At 43.0% G+C, this 21,987-nt stretch overlaps 1 protein-coding gene across 1 annotated transcript in view; it reads right to left on the bottom strand.

The window, feature by feature from the left end:
• Positions 1-21,987, bottom strand: part of LOC106580069 (transient receptor potential cation channel subfamily M member 6) — an 89,927-nt gene that overhangs the window by 47,080 nt on the left and 20,860 nt on the right. Inside the window, exons 2-9 of the mRNA XM_082966844.1 lie at positions 8,499-8,578; positions 7,519-7,708; positions 7,128-7,341; positions 6,830-6,954; positions 6,040-6,211; positions 5,599-5,773; positions 1,819-1,942; positions 1,456-1,572 (exon numbers count right to left, since the gene is read on the bottom strand). Coding sequence (XP_082822970.1) covers positions 1,456-1,572; positions 1,819-1,942; positions 5,599-5,773; positions 6,040-6,211; positions 6,830-6,954; positions 7,128-7,341; positions 7,519-7,708; positions 8,499-8,578 — 1,197 coding nt within the window. The remainder of the gene's footprint in view (positions 1-1,455; positions 1,573-1,818; positions 1,943-5,598; positions 5,774-6,039; positions 6,212-6,829; positions 6,955-7,127; positions 7,342-7,518; positions 7,709-8,498; positions 8,579-21,987) is intronic.

Here is a 21,987-nt window from a genome sequence, read left to right as displayed (position 1 = left end):
ATTCGCTCAAAACTGAAGGCGCCTACCACCGCATTTAACCATGGCAAGGCGAATAGGAATATGGCAGAATACAAACAGAGTTGTCATTCCCTCCGCAAGGCAATCAAACAAGTCAAATGTCAGTATAGCGACAAAGTGAGAGGACAAGAGTCCAATGAAGTTCATTCAGGACCATCGATGTGTCTGCTTGGGGGGTATATACACGGCTGTGATTATAATCAAAGAGAATTCTCTTGGTAGATAATGCGGTCGACATTTGATTGTAAGGAATTCTAGGTCTGGTGAGCAAAAGGACTCGAGTTCCTGTATGTTGTTATGATCACACCACGTCTCGTTAATCATAAGGCATACCCCCCCTTCTTCTTCCCAGAGAGATGTTTGTTTCTGTCGGCGCGATGCGTGAAGAAACCAGGTGGCTGTACCGACTCCGATAGCGTGTCTTGAGTGAGCCACGTTTCCGTGAAACAAAGCACATTACAATCTCTGTCTCTCTGGAAGGCAACTCTTGCTCGGATTTCGTCTATCTTGTTGTCAAGAGACTGGACGTTGGCGAGTAGTAAACTCGGGAGCGGTGTGCGATGTGCCCGTCTACGGAGCCTGACCAGAAGACCGCTTCTTCTGGCCCTCCTGCGGCGCCGTTGTTTTGGGTCGCCGGCTGGGATCCGATCCATTGTCCTGGGTGGTGGTCCAAACAGAGGATCCGCTTCGGGAAAGTTGTATTCCTGGTCGTAATGTTGGTAAATTGACGTTGCTCTTATATCCAATAGTTCCTCCCTGCTGTATGTAATAAAACTTAAGATTTCCTGGGGTAACAATGTAAGAAATAATACATAAAAAACTAAATACTGCATAGTTTCCTGAGAACGCGAAGCGAGGTGGCCATCTCTGTCGGCCTGTTATCTCTGATAACATAGTTGCGCACTCCCTCAAATCGGAGAAAATATCCTTTCTATTTTATTCAGCTATGTTCAATTGTATTCTTCATACTATATAATAATATAAAATAATGCCATGGAATTCTAAGCATATCTTGTCTGCTAAATGAACTAGTGTAGCCCACAGCCATATGGCATAGCCAGATCAGGGCCTAACATAAGGACAACTCAGAGTATGCTATTCTGTTCTTCTGAAATAGACTAAATTATCATCATATCATGTTTCTTTAGACCTGTCTAAAAAACATACTGGATTTATTGTGATGGTGTAGGCTATATTAAATTGATTTATTTGACGTTTTGAAATGTAGATGTTCCAAAGGTCTGCATCGGTGGCTTGTAGGCCAAGCATGGAAGCAAGGAGACGCTAAATGTGTTTATGTTAATTAACGGTCAATTAGCGAACCGGCAGTTGTTTGCTTGACAATCACCAGATGACAAAATGTCATGACCACCACAGACCTAGGCACGACATGACTGGGTCAAGTCTCATCTGAGTATCTACTGAATGACATCACACATTCCAGTGAAAGACGCAAGCATAAAGGGCAGGAGGAGGGGTACCTTTCAGTGTTGCCATCAAAATGGCGCAGTCTGCCTCCTGTTGATCTTCGGATTCCGAGTCGAAGATTGTGATCTGTGTTTTATAAATATAGAAATAGCTCTATGTAGTGAACGACAGTCATTGGATGTCCACCCTTTATGTAAACATTATACTAAGCCTGGGAGCCTATTGAAAGGTAGAAAATAATCATGAACTGAACATGGATGGGATGGTTTCATAGACCCAGGTTAAGTCTAAATCATTCTTTAAAGGAGAATCTCAATTGAAAGTACATTTTAATCCATGAGTAGGCAACCGGCCCACAGTCACTTTACTCACAGACTGTCTGTAGTCCATACACTCCATCAGAAGTTTGTAGAGCTGGTTTACGTCTGCTCTCTCCAGACCAAACATGCCCCCTATCCTCAGAAGGAAGTCCTCCTTGATGTCTGTGTCCAGCTGCCTGTACACAGTAAGTATAGACTGATACACCAGTGAGGTACAGTAAGACACAGGCCAACAACATGGGTCCATTTGGCCTGACCATATGCTAAGTTATGAGGTCTGGTTGGCTAGCTTCCTCTTCCACTCAGTTCAAATTTTTGTAATGTTTGTGTAGGTACAGTCTGTATACTGAACCTACATAAGGTGTACCGCATACACACTGACTACAGAGCTACGGATACACATGAGTGGAGCCCTGAGAGTTTCCTGAGCCCGTAACCTGACCAGGAAAAACTCTGGGCCTTCCACTGAGTTAGGGATTGATCAAAATGTACTGTTGGGTGGAGTGATCCAAATAAGGGAGGGTTGTCCAATAGTTTTTGTTTTTGTTGCTTTGGGCAAGGTTGTTTTTTGGGGGGCACAGGGGAGATTTTGTCTTCTGCTTGTATAAACAATGGCTTGACTTACTTTTGATATTGCCCTAATTAAGTTTAAAAACATTTGTGAAGGTTTGGTATGGCTATTATTAAGCTTTAGCTACTGTATGCCTATGATATGAAGGCAGTGCGCCCTGACGCTCCAACTGAGTCCGACAGTTGAACTTGAGGTGAGGAAGACTGTTTCAGGCCTACCAGATTTACTCCTATAATCCAACAGTATCTGACTGCATATGGATGTTCGTAAAATTTCAAAAATATCCGGTAAAATACAATTTTCCTAAAGGAAACTCTGAAATGAAGATTTTAGAATATTCACATGAAAATCTGTCTCCAATGGGATGGAAGCCTAGCTATAGACATCCTAAAGACTCTGGCAAGTGCGTTAGTCCAGTGTCACTGTGATTATGCCTGCACATCATGGTTCACCAGCAGCCCCAAACATCTAATGAATAAGCTACCAGCCAAACAAGCTTGTAAGAATTGTGTTTAAACTCCCCCCTCACACTCATCTGGAGGTTGAGCATTTGTTGTCTCTGTCTCTGTAATGTGTCTGTATCTACGTAATTGTACATGTATTTATGTTTAAAAAAATAAGGACCACAATGGAAATAAGTTCCCAACTTCATTGTGCAATCTCAGGCACTTAAAATATTTGTGTATACATTGCATTCGGAAACTATTCAGACCCCTTCACTTTTTCCACATTTAGTTAAGTTACAGCCTTATTCTATAATGGATTGAATAGTTTTTTCCCCTCATCAATCTACAACCAATACCCCATAATAACAAAGCAAAAATAAAAAACTGAAATATCAAATTTACATTTACATTTACTCAGTACTTTGTTGAAGCACTTTTGGCAGCGGTTACAGCCTTGAGTCTTAGGTATGATGCTACAAGCTTGGCACACTTGTATTTGGGGAGTTTCTCCCATTCTTGTCTGCAGATTCTCTCAAACTCTGTCAGGTTGGATGGGGAGCGTCGCTGCACAGATATTTTCAGGTCTCTCCAGAGATGTTCGATTGGGTTCAAGTCCGGGATCTGGCTGGGCCACTCAAGGACATTCAGAGACATGTCGCAAAGCCACTCCTGCTTTGTCTTGGCTGTGTGCTTAGGGTCATTGTCCTGTTGGTGAACCTTTTCCCCAGTCTGAGGTCCTGAGCGCTCTGAACCAGGTTTTCATAAAGGATCTCTCTGTACTTTGCTCTGTTCATCTTTCCCTCGATCCTAACTAGCCTCCCAGTCCCTGCCGCTGAAAACATCCTCACAGCATGATGCTGCAACCACCATGCTTCACCGTAGGGATGGTATGGCCAGGTGATGAGCGGTGCCTGGCTTCCTCCAGGCGTGACGCTTGGCATTCAGGCCAAAGAGTTCAATCATGGTTTCGTCAGACCAGAGCATCTTGTTTCTCATGGTCTGAGAGTCCTTTAGGTGCCTTTTGGCAAACTCCAAGCGGGCTGTCATGTGCCTTTAACTGAGGAGTGGCCTCCGTCTGGCCACTCTTCCATAAAGGCCTGATTCCTTCAACCTCATGGCTTGGTTTTTTTCTCTGACATGCGCTGTCAACTGTGGAACCTTATATAGACAGGTGTGTGCCTTTCCAAATCATGTCCAACCAATTGAATTTACCACAGGTGGACTCCAGTCAAGTTGTAGAAACATCTCAAGGATGATCAATGGAACAGGATGCACCTGAGCTCAATTTCGAGACTCATGGCAAAGGGTCTCAATACTTTCGTAAATTAAGTAGTTCTGTTTTTATTTTGAATAAATGTGCAAAAATGTCTAGAAACCTGTTCTCGCTTTGTCATTATGGGATATTGTGTGTAGATTGATGAGTAAAAAATATATTTAATCAATTTTAGAATAAGGCTGTAACGTAACAAAATGTGAAAAAAGTGAAGGGGTCTGAATACACCGTCTATGGATTTTATTTTAACCGACAATTAAAATCAATCAATTAATCCAAACTGTGCAGCGGCCAATTGATGAAAAGAAAGAGACATCTGTTACGACACACCAAAAATTTAATGACATTCAGACATTGTCAAGCCAAGCCTTCGATACTAGGTAAGCCCACAAGATAGGGAGGGATTTATTTTCTGTTTGTCAGGATTGTCAAAGCCTATCTATTGCGGTGTTGAAAACGCAAACCATGATATTGAAGTGCACGAATTCGGCATGCTTTGTTTATTGGTTGTGTGGTACATTGGCGCAGAAATCTGTTGGTGGAAAATTAGTTGCATATATTTTACATAATTATAAATACTGCATCAAAATGTTGAAAATCTGATCATTGTCTGCAGCCGGCTCTGATCGTAGTGTAATGAAACAGGCAGGGAGAGTGAGCTCGTCTGTGGGGGTCGGTTAACTCTCAAACTTCTGGCCCGTAGCCGTGCGTGGCATCGACAGTGCCACAGAAGTGGCAAAGTCAATATCCACGTTTATAAACACAGTTATTTGTGGTCGTAAACATTATTTGGAGTTAATTCTATTGAGGAGGGAGGGTGTTCAACTCATTTTACAGTAGAAGGTGAGGGTCATGGGAAAATATGTTTTACTTTTGGGAGGTGGAGGGGTGGTGTGCCTTTTTTTATTACACCTTAAGTTGGACCAGCCCCTCCCCCCTAGTGAATTTCAATCTGTCCTTTAGGGCTCAGCATTTTTCTTGGACAGGTCACACGGTGGTCAGGGAAACCTCAGGGCTCTATTCAATCATGTGTCTCTGTAGCTCTGTAGTTCCTCTACATGGACAAGCACCAAAGTCTTCAACATGTAAGCAATGTTTCCCCTGTATTAATTTAGCAGTGACGTACCGCCGCTGCTAAATTGTTGCCGCCACACCCAAAACATATTGAACAGGAAAAATTGTGGTGGTGTTAATGAAAGCCTTCTAATAGACGGAAAGGCTTTCCCAAAAACCTTCACAATTAAATGTGAACTATGGAATGAAGCCTATGCCTACCTGGCAGAATGATATCATGATTATTTGCATCAATCCAGTGGGCATTTGTTTTGCAAACTCCATCACATATGTGCTCCACAGAAACGCTGCTAACCAAACAACAGTGCTAGATGCATTTTTAAACTTTCTCAGAAGTAGTCTCCTAATTTGGTTTTATCATTGCTGTGTACTTAGAACATCCAATTATGTTGTTTTTCTTTTTTTAAGTGGGATTTTGAGAGTGAAAACCTGAAAAAACATATAGATGACCACAGTGGCACCACACACCTATCCATAGCGGTCTGTTTGTGTAAGAATGCCAGCAAGTCAGCCGCTCGGCCTGATCCCTCGAAGACGAAAACAGGCACGGGGGGCACACTGCTCACATAGTCCAGCACCATGGACACAATGTCAGGGCCGCCCTCCACCACCACACACACCACTGGCACACCCTGGTTAACCCCTGCCAGAGAGAGATACACACACACACACACACACACACACACACACACACACACACACACACACACACACACACACACACACACACACACACACACACACACAGACTGTTAAACACATGTGTATTACAATACTCACACACACACACACACACACACATTGCAATCTCTCCTTTTCTTACACACACACACACATCAACATATTCACATACACACTCTCATTCACACACACAGACAAACACATGCACAAAGCCACACACATACTCACTAGGATGGATCTTCTGCAGTTGAATGTGTCTCTCCAGCTTCCTCCTGAGTCCCAGCTGGCAGCCATGTTTTCCCAGAGTTCCATCGTCCACTAACAGGAAGTGGGAGTGCAGGCTGTTCAAACACACCGTTTTACTCAAGGGGTTTCTCAGGGGCTGGTAAGGCCTGAGCACCTGGGTTAGATATCAGAAAACAGGTCAGAAAAACAGGTCAGAAAGCAGGTTGAGAGAAAATAGAGGAGGATTTGGGATAGTCCAAGCGGAAAAGTGAGAGCACATGGCAGCTCAAAAGAGATAAAAGGTGACATTTCTGTGGCTGAAATTAGTACAGATCTGTGCAAAAGAAATACAGCAAACCTTCTTATAAGGTGGCAGAATGGTGTAACTCTTTCCTGCAGTCAAATTACCCAGTAGCCTCATGGTGGTGTTATTCATATTTTTCAAATTTCATAAAGAAATAAACATTATTTTTAAAAAAGCCACTGAAAATCCAGTGTTTCTATGTCAAATGGTTTTGTTATATTTCAGTCTTCTGTGATGCATATAGAGTGTAATATTGGGATGCAAACTCAAAATGTAAATCATTTCAACTCTATATCTGACATGATACAGGTGTCTTCTTTTTTTAAGCCCATAACCATGTGTGTGAGGTGTATACTTTTGTTTCAAAGTAAATTTGTTTAAGACTACCAAGAAACATTCTGTGTGACCCTGATTTAGCCTGCTGCAGTGAAAGGTTAATTCGAAGCGTTCCTTAAAAGCACTGATATCTTTCTAAAGAACAACACTCACATCTCTCCCTATAAGGTCACTGTGGTTGTCAATTACGCCCCAGGGCGTGACCCCTACAGCGTTCCTCTTCCTGCGGCCATTGGTGCCGTATGCTTTCACAGCCTCCCCTACATACAGGGACACACCTAGGAAGGGTCGGATACTCAGTCCACTTACACACATATAAACGTAATCCCACACACACAATATAATACATGTAAATTCAGCCAAAATCACACACACAGATGCTCACATCCACCCATGCTTAGTGTCTTAATTATAGCCCCAGTGCAAAATGAATCTGCATTATTTCACACACCTGTGTTGATGCCGTCTGTGATTATCCAGGCTCCAGTGCTCTGGGCTGCGGTGATCAGGCCTTTGCTGAACGCCTGTCTAACCTTGAGGGGGAGAGGGAAGTTCTCTGCCCCCCCGTGGACCGTCAGCAGTAGTTTAGGCCGTTCCATCTGCCACTCCCTCAGCATCAGCTGCAGCAGAGCCTCAGCCTTTGCATCGACCGCAACACGAACGTACTGCACAGTCATCACATAAAGCATGGTCAACCACATGAATATGAGATAACAATTCCTAACAAGCTTCCAAGTGGTAAATACAAGTGGGAAACTCGGGTAGCATCGTTGCACACCCAGTTGGATATTTCTGAGTTTCCTAGTTTCGACTAGCACATGAATGCAGCAATAGCTACAGACCTTGGCATGGCAGTTATGTTCAGTGCTGTCCTGGAAGTCAATGGTTCCGTAGGCATCGGTGGCACTGGCTTGTGTGTGACACTCCACTGACCACCTCTCTTCTTGCACTGCCTGGGGCCCAGGCCAGCGGGACAGGATGGGGCCAGTCTCCAGCCAGGTGTGCTCCCCTACCAGATGTCCGCAGCAGCATCTGGGGGTAGGGAGAGAGGAAAAACTCAAACCTTTCTAGTTGTTAAACATTGGCACAAAAATGCATTGCTGTCCCTATAAATGTCAAGATAGTATACATGGAATTACTGTGTTAGTTTACTTTTACACTAAAATGGGAAATCTCACTCTCAAAACATGCACGCACTCACACACACACAGTAAAGTCATACCTTATTAGGTTTTGGCATACTTGACACACAGTCCCTTCAGGATTCCGCAGAGATTTGTTATGATATCTGCGGGCTAAAATTCTGCTGCTGCAATTATGACATTTTACATGGCAATATGTGAAGATTTTGTCAAATTTGTCCAAAAAAATGCAATGATGAGGGAAAACTTTTGTTGGCATGTGGCTTGATTGAACCATGCTGTATGCTGTAAATGGGAGGTGATTGGTTGAAATTACGAGCCCTCTTGTTGTACTGCGGCAATGGGTCCATTTTATGCAATAATATTGGAATGATTTGACTGTTTTATGCGGTCAAACATACAAGTCCTCGCATAACATGAGGGGGAATTGTTGATTTTGCAAAAAAATCTGCTATCACAGAATCGAGGAATCCTGGAGGGACTGAACATCTGCAATAAACAGGAAATTATACATGAGCAACATAACCACATAGCTAGAGTTTCCCTGGGACAGTTAGTATGGTTGCCAAAAGTTTGCTTTTTCAAAAACCAGACATGGTAAAAGTTATTACAATTATTATTCCAGCACTACTATCATATGACATTTTGACATTGTTCAGTAAATACCAATTCCAGCTCACCTGTGTAGGTCTCGGCATGCTGGGATGAATTTAATGCACTCCCTCTTGCAGAAGGTGTCGTCAATCCAACACCTCTGTGACTGGAACACAACACACAACATTAAGGTCAAAGGGCCTGGGGCTGACTTTCTACTTAGCTAACATATGGAATTGTTTTAAGATGGTCATACCAAGGACCATTTAGATATTTGATTTTGAATTTCAGGACCCCTGTAGCCTCACAAAGCCGCCTGATCCCGCGAGCTTACATTAAACGCTGCACGGATATCAGTCTGGCAGGGCTGTGATTCAATCAATGAGGTATAACTAGATGGTAACTTTACAAGTCAAATTGCGAGGCTTGCTAAAGCTCTTTAAAAGTTATTTTTGTGGTAGTGGATGAAAATGAGAAAGACCAACATTTTGTCTATACTCTGATTAAAGTGATACACGAGAAAAACATGAAAACTGTCAATTGTTACACCGTTTGACTTGTTTGAAAAATCTACTTTGCCTGAAAACATCTTGCATTTTTCCAATTTGTTTTCTCATTCATATTAACCTAATGATGCTCATTCATGATTGTTTTAACCTTGTGTAGAATAATGACATACTGTACAGTCAACTGCTAAGGAAGAATTGATTCTGCCGGATCATCCTATACATAACCACTGTTTGTCTACAGTACATATACATATAGTTTTAATGAATTTTTTCCGCAAAAGTTGGGTAAACTGGGTTTGCATTTACCATCTACTACACCGCTGCTCTTGATTTTTTCACATCATAAAAAAACTGAATTCCGGAACGTTTCTTTTGAAACGTCTCTCGGGTTGATTAGAGAATGGCCAGACTGTTGCTATTGATACACTAACAGGTACATTTTCCAGAAAGTATATTTTTCCATCTGTCTTGTAGGAGTATTTCTCATCCATCTTCACCTAATGCTGCTCACATATTTTTGGTCAGTATTTATGGTCAGTAGTTGTGTGGTTGTGGTCAGTAGTTGCAGACAGGAGTTGAGGTCAGTAGTTATGGTCTGTAGTTGTGTTGTTGTGGCCAGTAGTTGTGTGGTCAGTAGTTCTGTGGTTGTGGCCAGTTGTTGTGGTCAGTAGTTGTATGGTTGTGGTTGTGGTCCGTAATTGTGGTCAGTGGTTGTGGTCAGTAGTTGTGTGGTTGTGGTCAGTATTTGTGGTTATTAGTTGTGTGGTCTGTGGTTGTGGTCTGTATTTGTGGTTATTAGTTATGGTCAGTAAGTACGCTTTTCTTTAGGAATATAGTGAAGTAAAAGTAGTCAAAAATATAAATGGTAAAGTACAGACACCCCAAACAACTACTTAAGTAGTACTTTCTGGATTAGACTATTGCAATGCTCTATTCTCCGGCTACCCGGATAAAGCACTAAATAAACTTCAGTTTGTGCTAAACACGTCTACTAGAATCTTGAATAGAACCCCAAAATTGTAATGTATTACTCCAGTGCTAGCCTCTCGACACTGGCTTCCTGTTAAGGCTAGGGCTGATTTCAAGGTTTTACTGATTTGGTCCTGCCGTACATACCTACACGTACGCTACGGTCACAAGACGCAGGCCTCCTTATTGTCCCTAGAATTTCTAAGCAAACAGCTAGAGGTAGGGCTTTCTCCTATAGCGCTCCATTTTTATGGAATGGTCTGCCTACCAATGTGAGAGACGCAGACTCGGTCTCAACCTTTTAAGTCTTTACTGAAGACTTGTCTCTTCAGTAGGTCCTATGATTGAGTGTAGCCTGGCCCAGGGGTGCGAATGTGAACGGCAAGGCACGGGAGTGACGAACTGTCCATGCTGTCTCTGCCCGGCCGGCTCCCCTCTCTCCACTGGGATTCTCTGTCCCTGACCCTATTACGGGTCTGAGTTACTGGTTTACTAGTGCTTTTTCATGCCATACCTAGGAGGGGTGTGTCACATCGTGGCAGGCTTTTTTCGTTATACTTGACTTAAGTGGGTTGAGTCACTGACATGATCTTCCTGTCCGGTTTTTCTCCCCCTCGGGCTCGTGCAGTGGAGGAGAACTTTGTGGGCTTGTCTCAGGGTAGTAAGTTGGGGGTCTGTTGATATCCCTCTAGTGGTGTGGGGGCTGTGCTTTGGCAAAGTGGGTGGGGATATATCCTGTCTGGTTGGCCCTGTCCAGGGCTATCGTCGGACAGGGTCACAGTGTCCCCCCCTGTCTCAGCTTCCATTGTCTATGCTACAATAGTCTATGTGCCGGGGATAGGGTCAGTCTAAATTTAAGTATGCTCCCTCTAATTAATCTCTCTCTCGGACCATGCTTCATGACTAACTGGCCTGATGACTCCTGGCAGTTTTGCCTGAGGCTTGGAACCCTGACCTGTTCACCAGACGTGCTGCTGCTCCAGTTTCAACTGTTCTGCCTGCGGCAATGTAACTATGACCCGTTCACCAGAGGTGCTACCTTGTCCCAGACCTGCTGTTTTCGACCCGCTCTCTCTCTCCCGCACCTGCTGTCTCGACCTCTGAATGCTTGGCTATGAAAAGCTACCTGACATTTACTCCTGAGGTGCTGAACTGATGCACCTTCTACAACCACTCTGATTATTATTTGACCCTGCTGGTCATCTATGAACGTTCTGGCCTAAATGGCCATGTACTCTTATCTCCACCTGGCACAGCCAGAAGAGGACTGGCCACCCCTCAGAGCCTGGGTCCTCTCTTGGTTTATTCCTAGGTTCCTGCCTTTCTAGGGAGTTTTTCCTAGCCATCGTGCTTCTACATCTGCATTGCTTGTTGTTTGTGGTTTTAAGCTGGGTTTCTGTATAAGCACTTTATGACATCTGAGGATATAAAAATAACTTTATAAATACATTTGATTTGTTTTACTGTAATATCTGTGATTTTGCATGTACATTGAATGGTTGATAAATTTTATGCTACACAATGATAAAGAACATACATTTTTCTAAACTAATCCAATCTGTTAGTAATTGGATTTATTGCACATGTTACTGAGATTATTGTTTCAGTTTAGATGATTGACATAGTCTCAGTATTCAATTTTCCCTACCCTGGCACTCATTCTGAATGCAGGTTTCGAGTGATTTGACAATTCCACGTGTTGGATATCCTAACTCTGGCTGGATTCCAATATGAACTTCACATCACCTTGCAAGCCAGCATAGTGTGACTTGCAGGCCTGATGCGACCTGTAAACCAGAAGATTCCTAACACTACTGTATTAGGGTATAACTAGGGCCTCAAAGAAAGGCCTTATGTCATATGTAATGTCATTAATAATTCAATTTAAAAGGCACGAGACGGGAGAATTTTTTTTTTTACCAGGCACGAGACGGGAGTACAGTTTAGTGTTGTTTAGTAAGAACATCTTGTGCCGGGCCAATAGTGCGTGTCAAATCCAAATCAAATGTTATTGGTCACATACACATGGTTAGTAGATTTTATTGTGAAGTACACTTCCTAGTAGGTGTCATAATGTAACACTGCCTTAATATATGAATGATTAGTAACAGCATAGTAACTAATATTAGACAGCTATTGGTCACCAATAATACTACAGTGGGTTCTACCCGTTCATAGAAGGTTCTAGGAAGAACTCTCCAAAGATAAAAGGGTTATTTTCTTGCTTAGCATGTAAATGTTTTAATCAAACTATTATATTCGTCTGACTATGCACAATAATCAGTGTGCATGTAACCATAGCATGCATGTAACCATGTAACTCAATGCTGAATATTACCTCTAGCGCTGGGGTGCGCAGGACTTGGGACGCGGAGTAAATGAAATGGCACAGAAAACTCAGGGTGTTCTCTCTATAAAAGTCGATGGCCACATACCAGGGCCCTCACCAGATTTCCATAACATTCGGGGCTCAGTCCTGTAGACCAGAGGCTGAGGGGTTTGCGGGTCAGAGAAAAAATGATTTCCTACAATTCTAGGAAGGACTGGAGACATTACAATATAAAAAAAGTATACCACACAAAATGACAAGCTCCTCTGACATTGGCATACTGAGATCAATAAAAGAAACTGTCACGCCCTGACCAGTAAAAGGGGTTATTTGTCATTGTAGTTTGGTCAGAGCGTGGCAGGGGGTGTTTGGTTTGTGTGTTTCGGGGTTTTTGGGTTATGTTCTATGTTAGAAATAGACTATCTTTATTCTAGGTTGTCTATGTCTATGTGGAAGTGTTTGGGATTGGTCTCTAATTGGAGGCAGCTGTATCTCGTTGCCTCTGATTAGAGACTATATTTAAGTAGGGTTTTTTTCCTCATTGTGTTTGTGGGTGGTTATTTTCTGTTTAGTATTTCGTGTTACCTGACAGAACTGTTTGGCAGTCGTTTGTGTTTTGTTTAGTGTTCTAAATAAAGTTAATTATGAGCACTCAACCTGCTGCGCCTTGGTCTACCCCCTTCGACGGCCGTTACACAAACGACCCAAGTTTTAAATGCAACCAATAGCATAGGCCAATGAAGCGTGGATGCACAGATCTTAGGTCTACAATGTGAGGAGGAAATTAGAGTCCACCAACTTTCCAGTGGCACTCACTTATCCAAACTGTTTTTTCCAGTTTTTTCCGTTTAGCTGCTGGCTGCTGTTCATTGACAGCCATTACTCAACAATCAGCTGTTAGATATTTGCCGCTCAGACTGCTCAATTGCGGGATTCCCAACTGTAGGCCAATGCGCTCGTAATGTGATAAAACACAAATCTGCAGAAAAAATAATTATGTGGCTAAATTATTATCTCTGGTGCAGGATTTAATGATTTTTATTTCTGTAGACACAGGAGTAATTATAGAATTTGGCAAATTGATTTCAATTTATCTGCAGCCCAATGAAGCCAATAGTGGTTTCAGCTATATTGTTATTGAAACGATGTAGGCCTTATGACCTTCTTAACCAATAAGAAAAGATGACTTGAATAACCTATGGGAAAAGTGTAAAAATCTGTTTTGGAAAGTTCAGGAAAACATTAGGTAGGCACATTATTAGGTAGGCACATCATTAGGCCTAATTGTAACCAAATATCCAAAGGAGACTCAGTGAAAATAAAAGTCTGATATTGATTGGTTTATCAAGATGAGTTCCGATGCTTGTCTCAAAGCAGCGCAATGACACTGTCCCAATCAAAATGGTGCTGGAATTATCAGTTGACCACACATGGTAATTGCTTTACATGTATTATAACCAGTGGTGTATAGCTATTTTTCTATGTAGCCTACTGTAGCACAATGTTTTATTATTACGTCATCATTTCAGAATGAAAGTCTGTACCGACATGTAGCCTATTGTATAACATCCTTTTAGAATATACATACATTGCATCATCCAAATTGCACGATTGCCTATGCCTACACATACAGTACCAGTCAAAAGTTAGGACACCTACTCATTCAAGGGTTTTTCTTTATTTTTACTATTTTCTACATTGTAGAATAATAGTCAAGACATCGAAACTATGAAATAACACATATGGAATCATGGAGTAAGCAAAAACCATCAAGCGCTATGATGAAACTGGCTCTCATGAGGATCACCACAGGAAAGGAAGACACGGAGTTACCTCTGCTGCAGAGGATACGTTCATTAGAGTTAACTGCACCTCAGATTGCAGCCCAAAGTAATGCTTCACAAAGTTAAAGTAACAAACACATCTCAACATCAACTTTTCAAAGGAGACTGCGTGAATCAGGCCTTCATGGTTGAATTGCTGCAAAGAAATCACTACTAAAGGACACCAATAAGAAGAGACTTGCTTGGGCCAAGAAACATGCGCTATGGACATTAGACCGGTGGAAATCTGTCCTTTGGTCTGATGAGTCCAAGTTTGAGATTTTTGGTTCCAACCACCGTGTCTTTGTGAGACGCAGAGTAGGTGAACGGATGATCTCTGCATATGTGGTTCTCACCATGATGCATGGAGGAGGAGGTGTGGGGGTGCTTTGCTAGTGACACTGTCTGTGATTTATTTAGAATTCAAGGCACACTTAACCAGCATGGCTACCACAGCATTCTGCTGCGATACGCCATCCCATCTGGTTTGCGCTTAGTGGGACTATCATTTGTTGTTCAACAGGACAATGACCCAACACACATCCAGGCTGTGTAAGGGCTATTTGACCAAGAAGGAGAGCGATGGAGTGATGCATCAGATGATCTGGCCTCCACAATCACCCGTCCTCAACCCAATTGAGATAGTTTGGGATGAGTTGGACTGCAGAGTGAAGGAAAAGCAGCCAACAAGTGCTCAGCATATGGGAGAATTCCTTCAAGACTGTTGGAAAAGTATTCCAGGTGAAGCTGGTTGAGAGAGTGTGATAAACTGAAATTAGGTGAACTATTTGAATTATAGCAAACAGGAAATGGATGAGCGATTTCTGCATGGTGCATCTTTAAGCAGTGCGACACCCCAAACGTTTGCCCCCCTGTTCTATTGATTCCAGCGTGATATCGATGGAAGTGATTAGGGCATGAATGTTATTTATATTGAGGGATACCTGGAGGTTTCGGACCTCTTTGAAATGAAAATGGGTGGCCCTCCTCCTGAGGAAAATATTTTTTTTACCTGGCCCTCCCCAAGAGTTTGAAAAATGATAATTGAAAATCAAATAGCAGGGAATATTAAATCACTTTTTATTAGGCTATCAACGTTGCAGTCGTGATTTCAAACAAATCAATCCGTGGTTGAGAATCACTGCTGTATTCATACCCCAAAACATTTTTGCCCGCGCTACAGAAGGCTGTATAGGTCCGCTAATACAGGATTAGTAAAGGCCCAGTGCACTACTTTTGTGAGAATAAAATAAAATCCACCAAAAAATATTAATAATAAAAAATAAAAAACTACTTCATGCAGCTATGCATCATGTCATTGCTTGCCTCCTTGCTCAAGTGGTTTGCAAGGGATTTCCATTTTTCTAATGATGTCAATTCGTTTGGATCTTCTTTTTCCATATGCTCGTCACTGTCTGTCCTGTGCAACCACTTACTACATCAGTGCAACAATGTTATCATCACTGGACTGGCCAGTGATGCACTCTCTCGCTGCATCTTTCCCTGACAGTTCATTTGGCCTAGGCCTATTTTACATTAAGCAATTAGCAAGAGCAAGCCTGCTTCTCTCCACAAAAAGCCTATTACGCCTAGTATAAAAAATGTACCTCCTATAGATTTTGTAGCCTATAGCTTTTCCTGGGATTTCATGAGAAGAGGAATAGCCGAGAATCTTGTGTCAGTAGCCTACACTCTTAGAAAAAAAGGTGCCATCTAGAACTTAAAAGGGTTCCCCTGCTGTCCCCTTAGGAGAACCCTTTGAAGAACCCTTTTTGGTTCCATGTAGAACTCTTTTAGGTTACATGTACAACCATTTCCACAGAGGGTTCTACCTGGAACCAAAAAGGGTTCCCCTATCGGGACAGCCAAAGAACCCTTTTGGAACCCTTTTTTCTAAGAGTGTATAGCCTATTGCGCAAGGGAATAGCTGGAAGAGAGAGGCTATTGTGTAGCTGAAGAAGCTAAATATTAGCTAGATATTAGGCCACTTATTAGCTAAATATTACAGGGTATAAATACATATCTGTCAAAATGCAAGAAAAAAAAGTTTGATTATCAAATGGCAGATCTGTGTGTTCCTCCAGGCTGCGCTCTGCAGCAGTCGGGCACGCAAAGCTCCACTATTGAATAGGCATACGTTTTTAGACAATAACATTATCTTACCTAGGCTACAACAACACAGTGCAATGAGGAAAGTATTATTGTCATCAAGTGAGTATGCAATTATTGGCTAGGGCTGTAAACTGCAGTTATGTAGGCTAATTAGAATTTTGGTATAAAAATATATATATATGTGATTAGGATCCTCATTAGCTGTGGTGACTGCAACAGCTACTCTTCCTGGGGTCCACACAAAAAATGAAACATGACATAAATACAGAACAATAATAGACAAGAACAGCTTAAGGACAGAACTACACTACCATTGAAAAGTTTGGGGTCATTTAGAAATGTTCTTGTTTTCCATGAAAACATACATGAAATAAGTTGCAAAATGATTAGGAAATATAGACGTTGACAAGGTTATAAATAATGATTTGTAATTTAAATAATAATTGTGTCCTTTTGTCAAAGAATCCTCCATTTGCAGAAATTACAGCCTTGCAGTCCTTTGGCATTCTAGTTGTCAATTTGTTGAGGTAATCTAAAGAGATTTCACCCCATGCTTCATGAATCACCTACCACAAATTGGATTGGCTTGAAGGGCACTTCTTACGTACCATACGTTCAAACTGCTCCCACAACAGCTCAATAGAGTTGAGATCCGGTGACTGTGCTGGCCACTCCATTATAGACAGAATACCAGCTGACTGCTTCTTCCCTAAATAGTTATTGCATAGTTTGGAGCTGTGATTTGGGTCATTGTCCTGTTGAAGGAGTAAATTGGCTCCAATTAAGCGCCTTTGACTCATTTCTCTCTGTCTCCTTCTTTCCACTCCTCTCCTCTTTTGACCTCACCCTCTCACCGTCCCCCCCTACTCACAAGGCAGGCAATACACTTGACCTCATCTTCACTAGATGCTGTTCTTCTACTAATCTCACTGCAACTCCCCTCCAAGTCTCCGATCACTACCTTGTATCCTTTTCCCTCTCGCTCTCCTCCAACACTACTCACTCTGCCCCTACTCAGATGGTATTGCGCCGTCGCAACTTTCGCTCTCTCTCTCCTGCTACTCTCTCCTCTTCCATCCTATCATCTCTTCTCTCTGCTCAATCCTTCTCCAACCAATCTCCTGATTCTGCCTCCTCAACCCTCCTCTCCTCCCTTTCTGCATTCTTTGACTCTCTATGTCCCCTATCCTCCCGACCGGCTCGGTCCTCCCCTCCTGCTCCGTGGCTTGACGACTCATTGCGAGCTCACAGAACAGGGCTCCGGGCAGCCGAGTGGAAATGGAGGAAAACTAGCCTCCCTGCGGACCTGGCATCTTTTCACTCCCTCCTCTCTACATTTTCCTCCTCTGTTTCTGCTGCTAAAGCCACTTTCTACCACTCTAACTTCCAAACATCTGCCTCTAACCCTAGGAAGCTCTTTGCCACATTCTCCTCCCTCCTGAATCCTCCTCCCCCTCCCCCCTCTCTGCGGATGACTTCGGCAACCATTTTGAAAAGAAGGTCGACGACATCCGATCCTCTTTTGTTAAGTCAAACGACACCGCTGGTCCTGCTCACATTGCTCTACCCTATGCTTTGACCTCTTTCTCCCCTCTCTCTCCAGATTAAATCTTGCGTCTTGTGACGGCCGGCCGCCCAACAACCTGCCCGCTTGACCCTATCCCCTCCTCTCTTCTTCAGACCATTTCCGGAGACCTTCTCCCTTACCTCACCTCGCTCATCAACTCATCCTTGACCGCTGGCTACGTCCCTTCCGTCTTCAAGAGAGCGAGAGTTGCACCCATTCTCAAAAAACCTACACTCGATCTCTCCGATGTTAACAACTACAGACCAGTATCCCTTCTTTCTTTTCTCTCCAAAACTCTTGAACATGCCGTCCTTGGCCAGCTCTCCTGCTATGTCTCTCAGAATGACTTTCTTGATCCAAATCAGTCAGTTTTCAAGGCTGGTCATTCAACTAAGACTGCTCTTCTCTGTGTCACGGAGGCTCTCCGCACTGCTAAAGCTAACTCTCTCTCCTCTGCTCTCATCCTTCTAGACCTATCTGCTGCCTTTGATACTGTGAACCATCAGATCCTCCTCTCCACCCTCTCCGAGTTTGGTATCTCTGGCACGGCTCACTCTTGGATTGCGTCCTACCTGACAGGTCGCTCCTACCAGGTGGCATGGCGAGAATCCGTCTCCGCACCACGTGCTCTCACCACTGGTGTCCCCCAGGGCTCAGTTCTAGGCCCTCTCCTATTCTCGCTATACACCAAGTCACTTGGCTCTGTCATATCCTCACATGGTCTCTCCTATCATTGCTACGCAGACGACACACAATTCATCTTCTCCTTTCCCCCTTCTGATAACCAGGTGGTGAATCGCATCTCTGCATGTCTGGCAGACATATCAGTGTGGATGACGGTTCACCACCTCAAGCTGAACCTCGGCAAGACGGAGCTGCTCTTCCTCCCGGGGAAGGACTGCCCTTTCCATGATCTCGCCATCACGGTGGACAACTCCATTGTGTCTTCCTCCCAGAGTGCTAAGAGCCTCGGCGTGACCCTGGACAACACCCTGTCGTTCTCCGCTAACATCAAGGCGGTGACCCGATCCTGTAGGTTCATGCTATACAACATTCGCAGAGTACGACCCTGCCTTACACAGGAAGCGGCGCAGGTCCTAATCCAGGTACTTGTCATCTCCCGTCTGGATTACTGCAACTCCCTGTTGGCGGGGCTCCCTGCCTGTGCCATTGAACCCCTACAACTCATCCAGAACGCCGCAGCCCGTCTGGTGTTCAACCTTCCCAAGTTCTCTCACGTCACCCCGCTCCTCCGCACACTCCACTGGCTTGCAGTTGAAGCTCGCATCTGCTACAAGACCATGGTGCTTGCCTAAGGAGCTGTGAGGGGAAAGGCACCTCCGTACCTTCAGGCTCTGATCAGGCCTACACCCAAACAAGGGCACTGTGTTCATCCACCTCTGGCCTGCTGGCCCCCCTACCTCTGCGGAAGCACAGTTCCCGCTCAGCCCAGTCAAAACTGTTCGCTGCTCTGGCACCCCAATGGTGGAACAAGCTCCCTCACGACACCAAGACAGCGGAGTCAATCACCACCTTCCGTAGACACCTGAAACTCCACCTCTTTAAGGAATACCTGGGATAGGATAAAGTAATCCTTCTAACCCCCCCCCCCCCCCAAAAAAAAAGATATAGATGTACTATTGTAAAGTGGTTGTTCCACTGGATATCATAAGGTGAATGCACCAATTTGTAAGTCGCTCTGGATAAGAGCGTCTGCTAAATGACGTAAATGTAAATGTCCACAGGGTATGGTATGGCGTTGCAAAATTGAGTGATAGCCTTCCTTCTTCAAGATCCCTTTTACCCTGTACAAATCTCCCACTTTACCACCACCAAAGCACCCCCAGACCATCACATTGCCTCCACCATGCTTGACAGATGGCATCAAGCACTTCTTCAGCATCTTTTAATTTTTTCTGCGTCTCACGAATGTTCTTCCTTGTGATCCGAACACCTCAAACTTAGATGAGTCTGTCCATAATACTTTTTCCAATCTTCCTCTGTCCAGTGTCTGTGTTCTTTTGCCCATCTTATGGCTTTTTCTTTGCAACTCTGCCTAGAAGGATAGCATCCCGGAGTCGCCGCTGGTGTTTTGTGGGTTCTATTTAATGAAGCTGCCAGTTGAGGACTTGTGAGGTGTCTGTTTCTCAAACTAGACTCTAACTCTTTCACTCTAATGTACTTGTCCTCTTGATCAGTTGTGCACCGGGGCCTCTAACTCCTCTTTCTATTCTGGTTAGAGCCAGTTTGTGCTGTTCTGTGACGGGAGTAGTACACAGCGTTGTACGAGATCTTCAGTTTCTTGGCAATTTCTCGCATGGAATTTGACGTCATTTCTGAGAACAAGAATAGACTGATGAGTTTCAGAAGAAAGTTTCTGGCCATTTTGAGCCTGTAATCGAACCCACAAATGTTGATGCTCCAGATACTCAACTAGTCTAAAGAAGGCCAGTTTTATTGTTTCTTTAATCAGAACAACAGTTTTCAGCTGTGCTAACATGATTGTAAAAGGGTTTTCTAATGATCAATTAGCGTTTTAATATGATAATCTTAGATTAGCCACCACAACGTGCCATTGGAACACAGGAGTGATGGTTGCTGATAATGGGCCTCTGTTTGCCTATGTAGATATTTCGTAAAGAAAAGTCATTTACAACACTAACAATGTCTACACTGTATTTCTGATCAATTTGATGTTATATTAATGGACCAAATTTTTTGCTTTTCTTTCAAAAACAAGGACATTTCTAAGTAACCCAAAAACAAGGACATTTCTAAGTGATCCCAAACTTTTGAACGGTAGTGTACATACATTTAATATGTCACACATAGCTGGTGAGGTAAGTGTGTGTGTCAGTGCTGTGTGTAAGTTGACTATGGAAACAATTTGCAATTTAACATTATTAATGCTTCTTATATTAAAGCAAAAAGTGATGCAGTCAGTCTCTCGTTTACTTTTAGCCAAGAGAGAGTGGCATGCATAGTATTGATATTAGCCCTCTGATTACAGTGAAGAGCAAGACAATAACCACTCAAACGTCCTTTTTTGAATGCTTCATACCAAAATAACTGCATAAAATCAAATCAAATTTTATTTGCCACATGTGCCGAATACAACTGTTGTAGACTTTACCGTGACATGCTTGCTTACGAGCAATGTTCCCTCTAAGCTGCAAACAGGCGCAAAGCTCTCCCAGGACTGTCTCGCAGAAGAAATATCAGCCCATGCAGAGAAGCAACGAGATTGAACTTTACTCAACTTTCTAGTTATCCCCTTTAGTTAACACTATCAACGTTTCCCTTTACTGTGGGAATTGTGATCAAATCAATGCAATATTAGTCACTTTCAGTGCAACATAATAAAACAAAACAAACTATAACAGATATTATCTTGAATGCAGAGTGCATTGGAGTAGGATTCTATTGCATCGACAGGCACAACTCAGGCCCATACTCTACACAGACCGGTGCACCATATCCAATCAGAGCTGCAGTATCTCTACAGTATATGCAAATAGACCATTGCCATATATGGATCTGTGCCATTCACTTTGAACTGGACTGTGTTTACAGCATGAGTGGTTGCTAGTAGATGCGCTTGTATTGAGATCACATTTGTTCATATTCTTTGCTAGTAAGTCAGTTAGTAGCCCAGTTATAGCTAATTTCAGCAATAGAAGTGGTTGCTTCCTACAAGACCACAAAACGTGTGCCTTTCTAGCCATCTTTGAAAAGCAAGTCAGGTAAAGAGCTTTTTTTCTGTCTTAAAGGGGCAGTGTTGTATTTTGAGACAGGCTTGAATAAGCTAAGTGGCCAATAGGCAGAGGGTAGCATAATTTGTCTGATTCTCTGTAATAATGGTATGGGAATAATAATGCATTTTATTTTGTAAAGTGGTTTCTTGCATCAAACAACACATTTTCAGTCACCTTTTCTGAAGGACAAGTGGATAAACAGGTTCATGTCAATCCCTACATGTTTTTTTCAAATGTTTCGTTGAATGTAGGCCTACATTGAACACCGCACATTGTCTGCTACTGTAGGCTGAATGACTGAACAGCTATTTCCATGTTAAAATGTTATGGGATGCAATTTCTTCATAGTTTTTATGGTAGGCCACACTGATCAAAAAGACACAGTAGCCTACTGTGAACATATGCCAGAAGTTGCAAAGGATTTTCACAGCATTCAAGTGTGAGCTCAGCAGACCTGAAATTTGCTCATTGCCGGAAAATAATTGAGGGAACATTGCTTACGAGCCATTCC

This window comes from Salmo salar, chromosome 20 (genome assembly GCF_965601325.2).
Source record: "Salmo salar chromosome 20, fSalSal1, whole genome shotgun sequence".
NCBI classification, from domain to species: domain Eukaryota; kingdom Metazoa; phylum Chordata; class Actinopteri; order Salmoniformes; family Salmonidae; genus Salmo; species Salmo salar.
The sequence above is the reverse complement of the archived record's forward strand: the minus strand, read 5'-3'. Positions and strand labels throughout refer to the sequence as shown.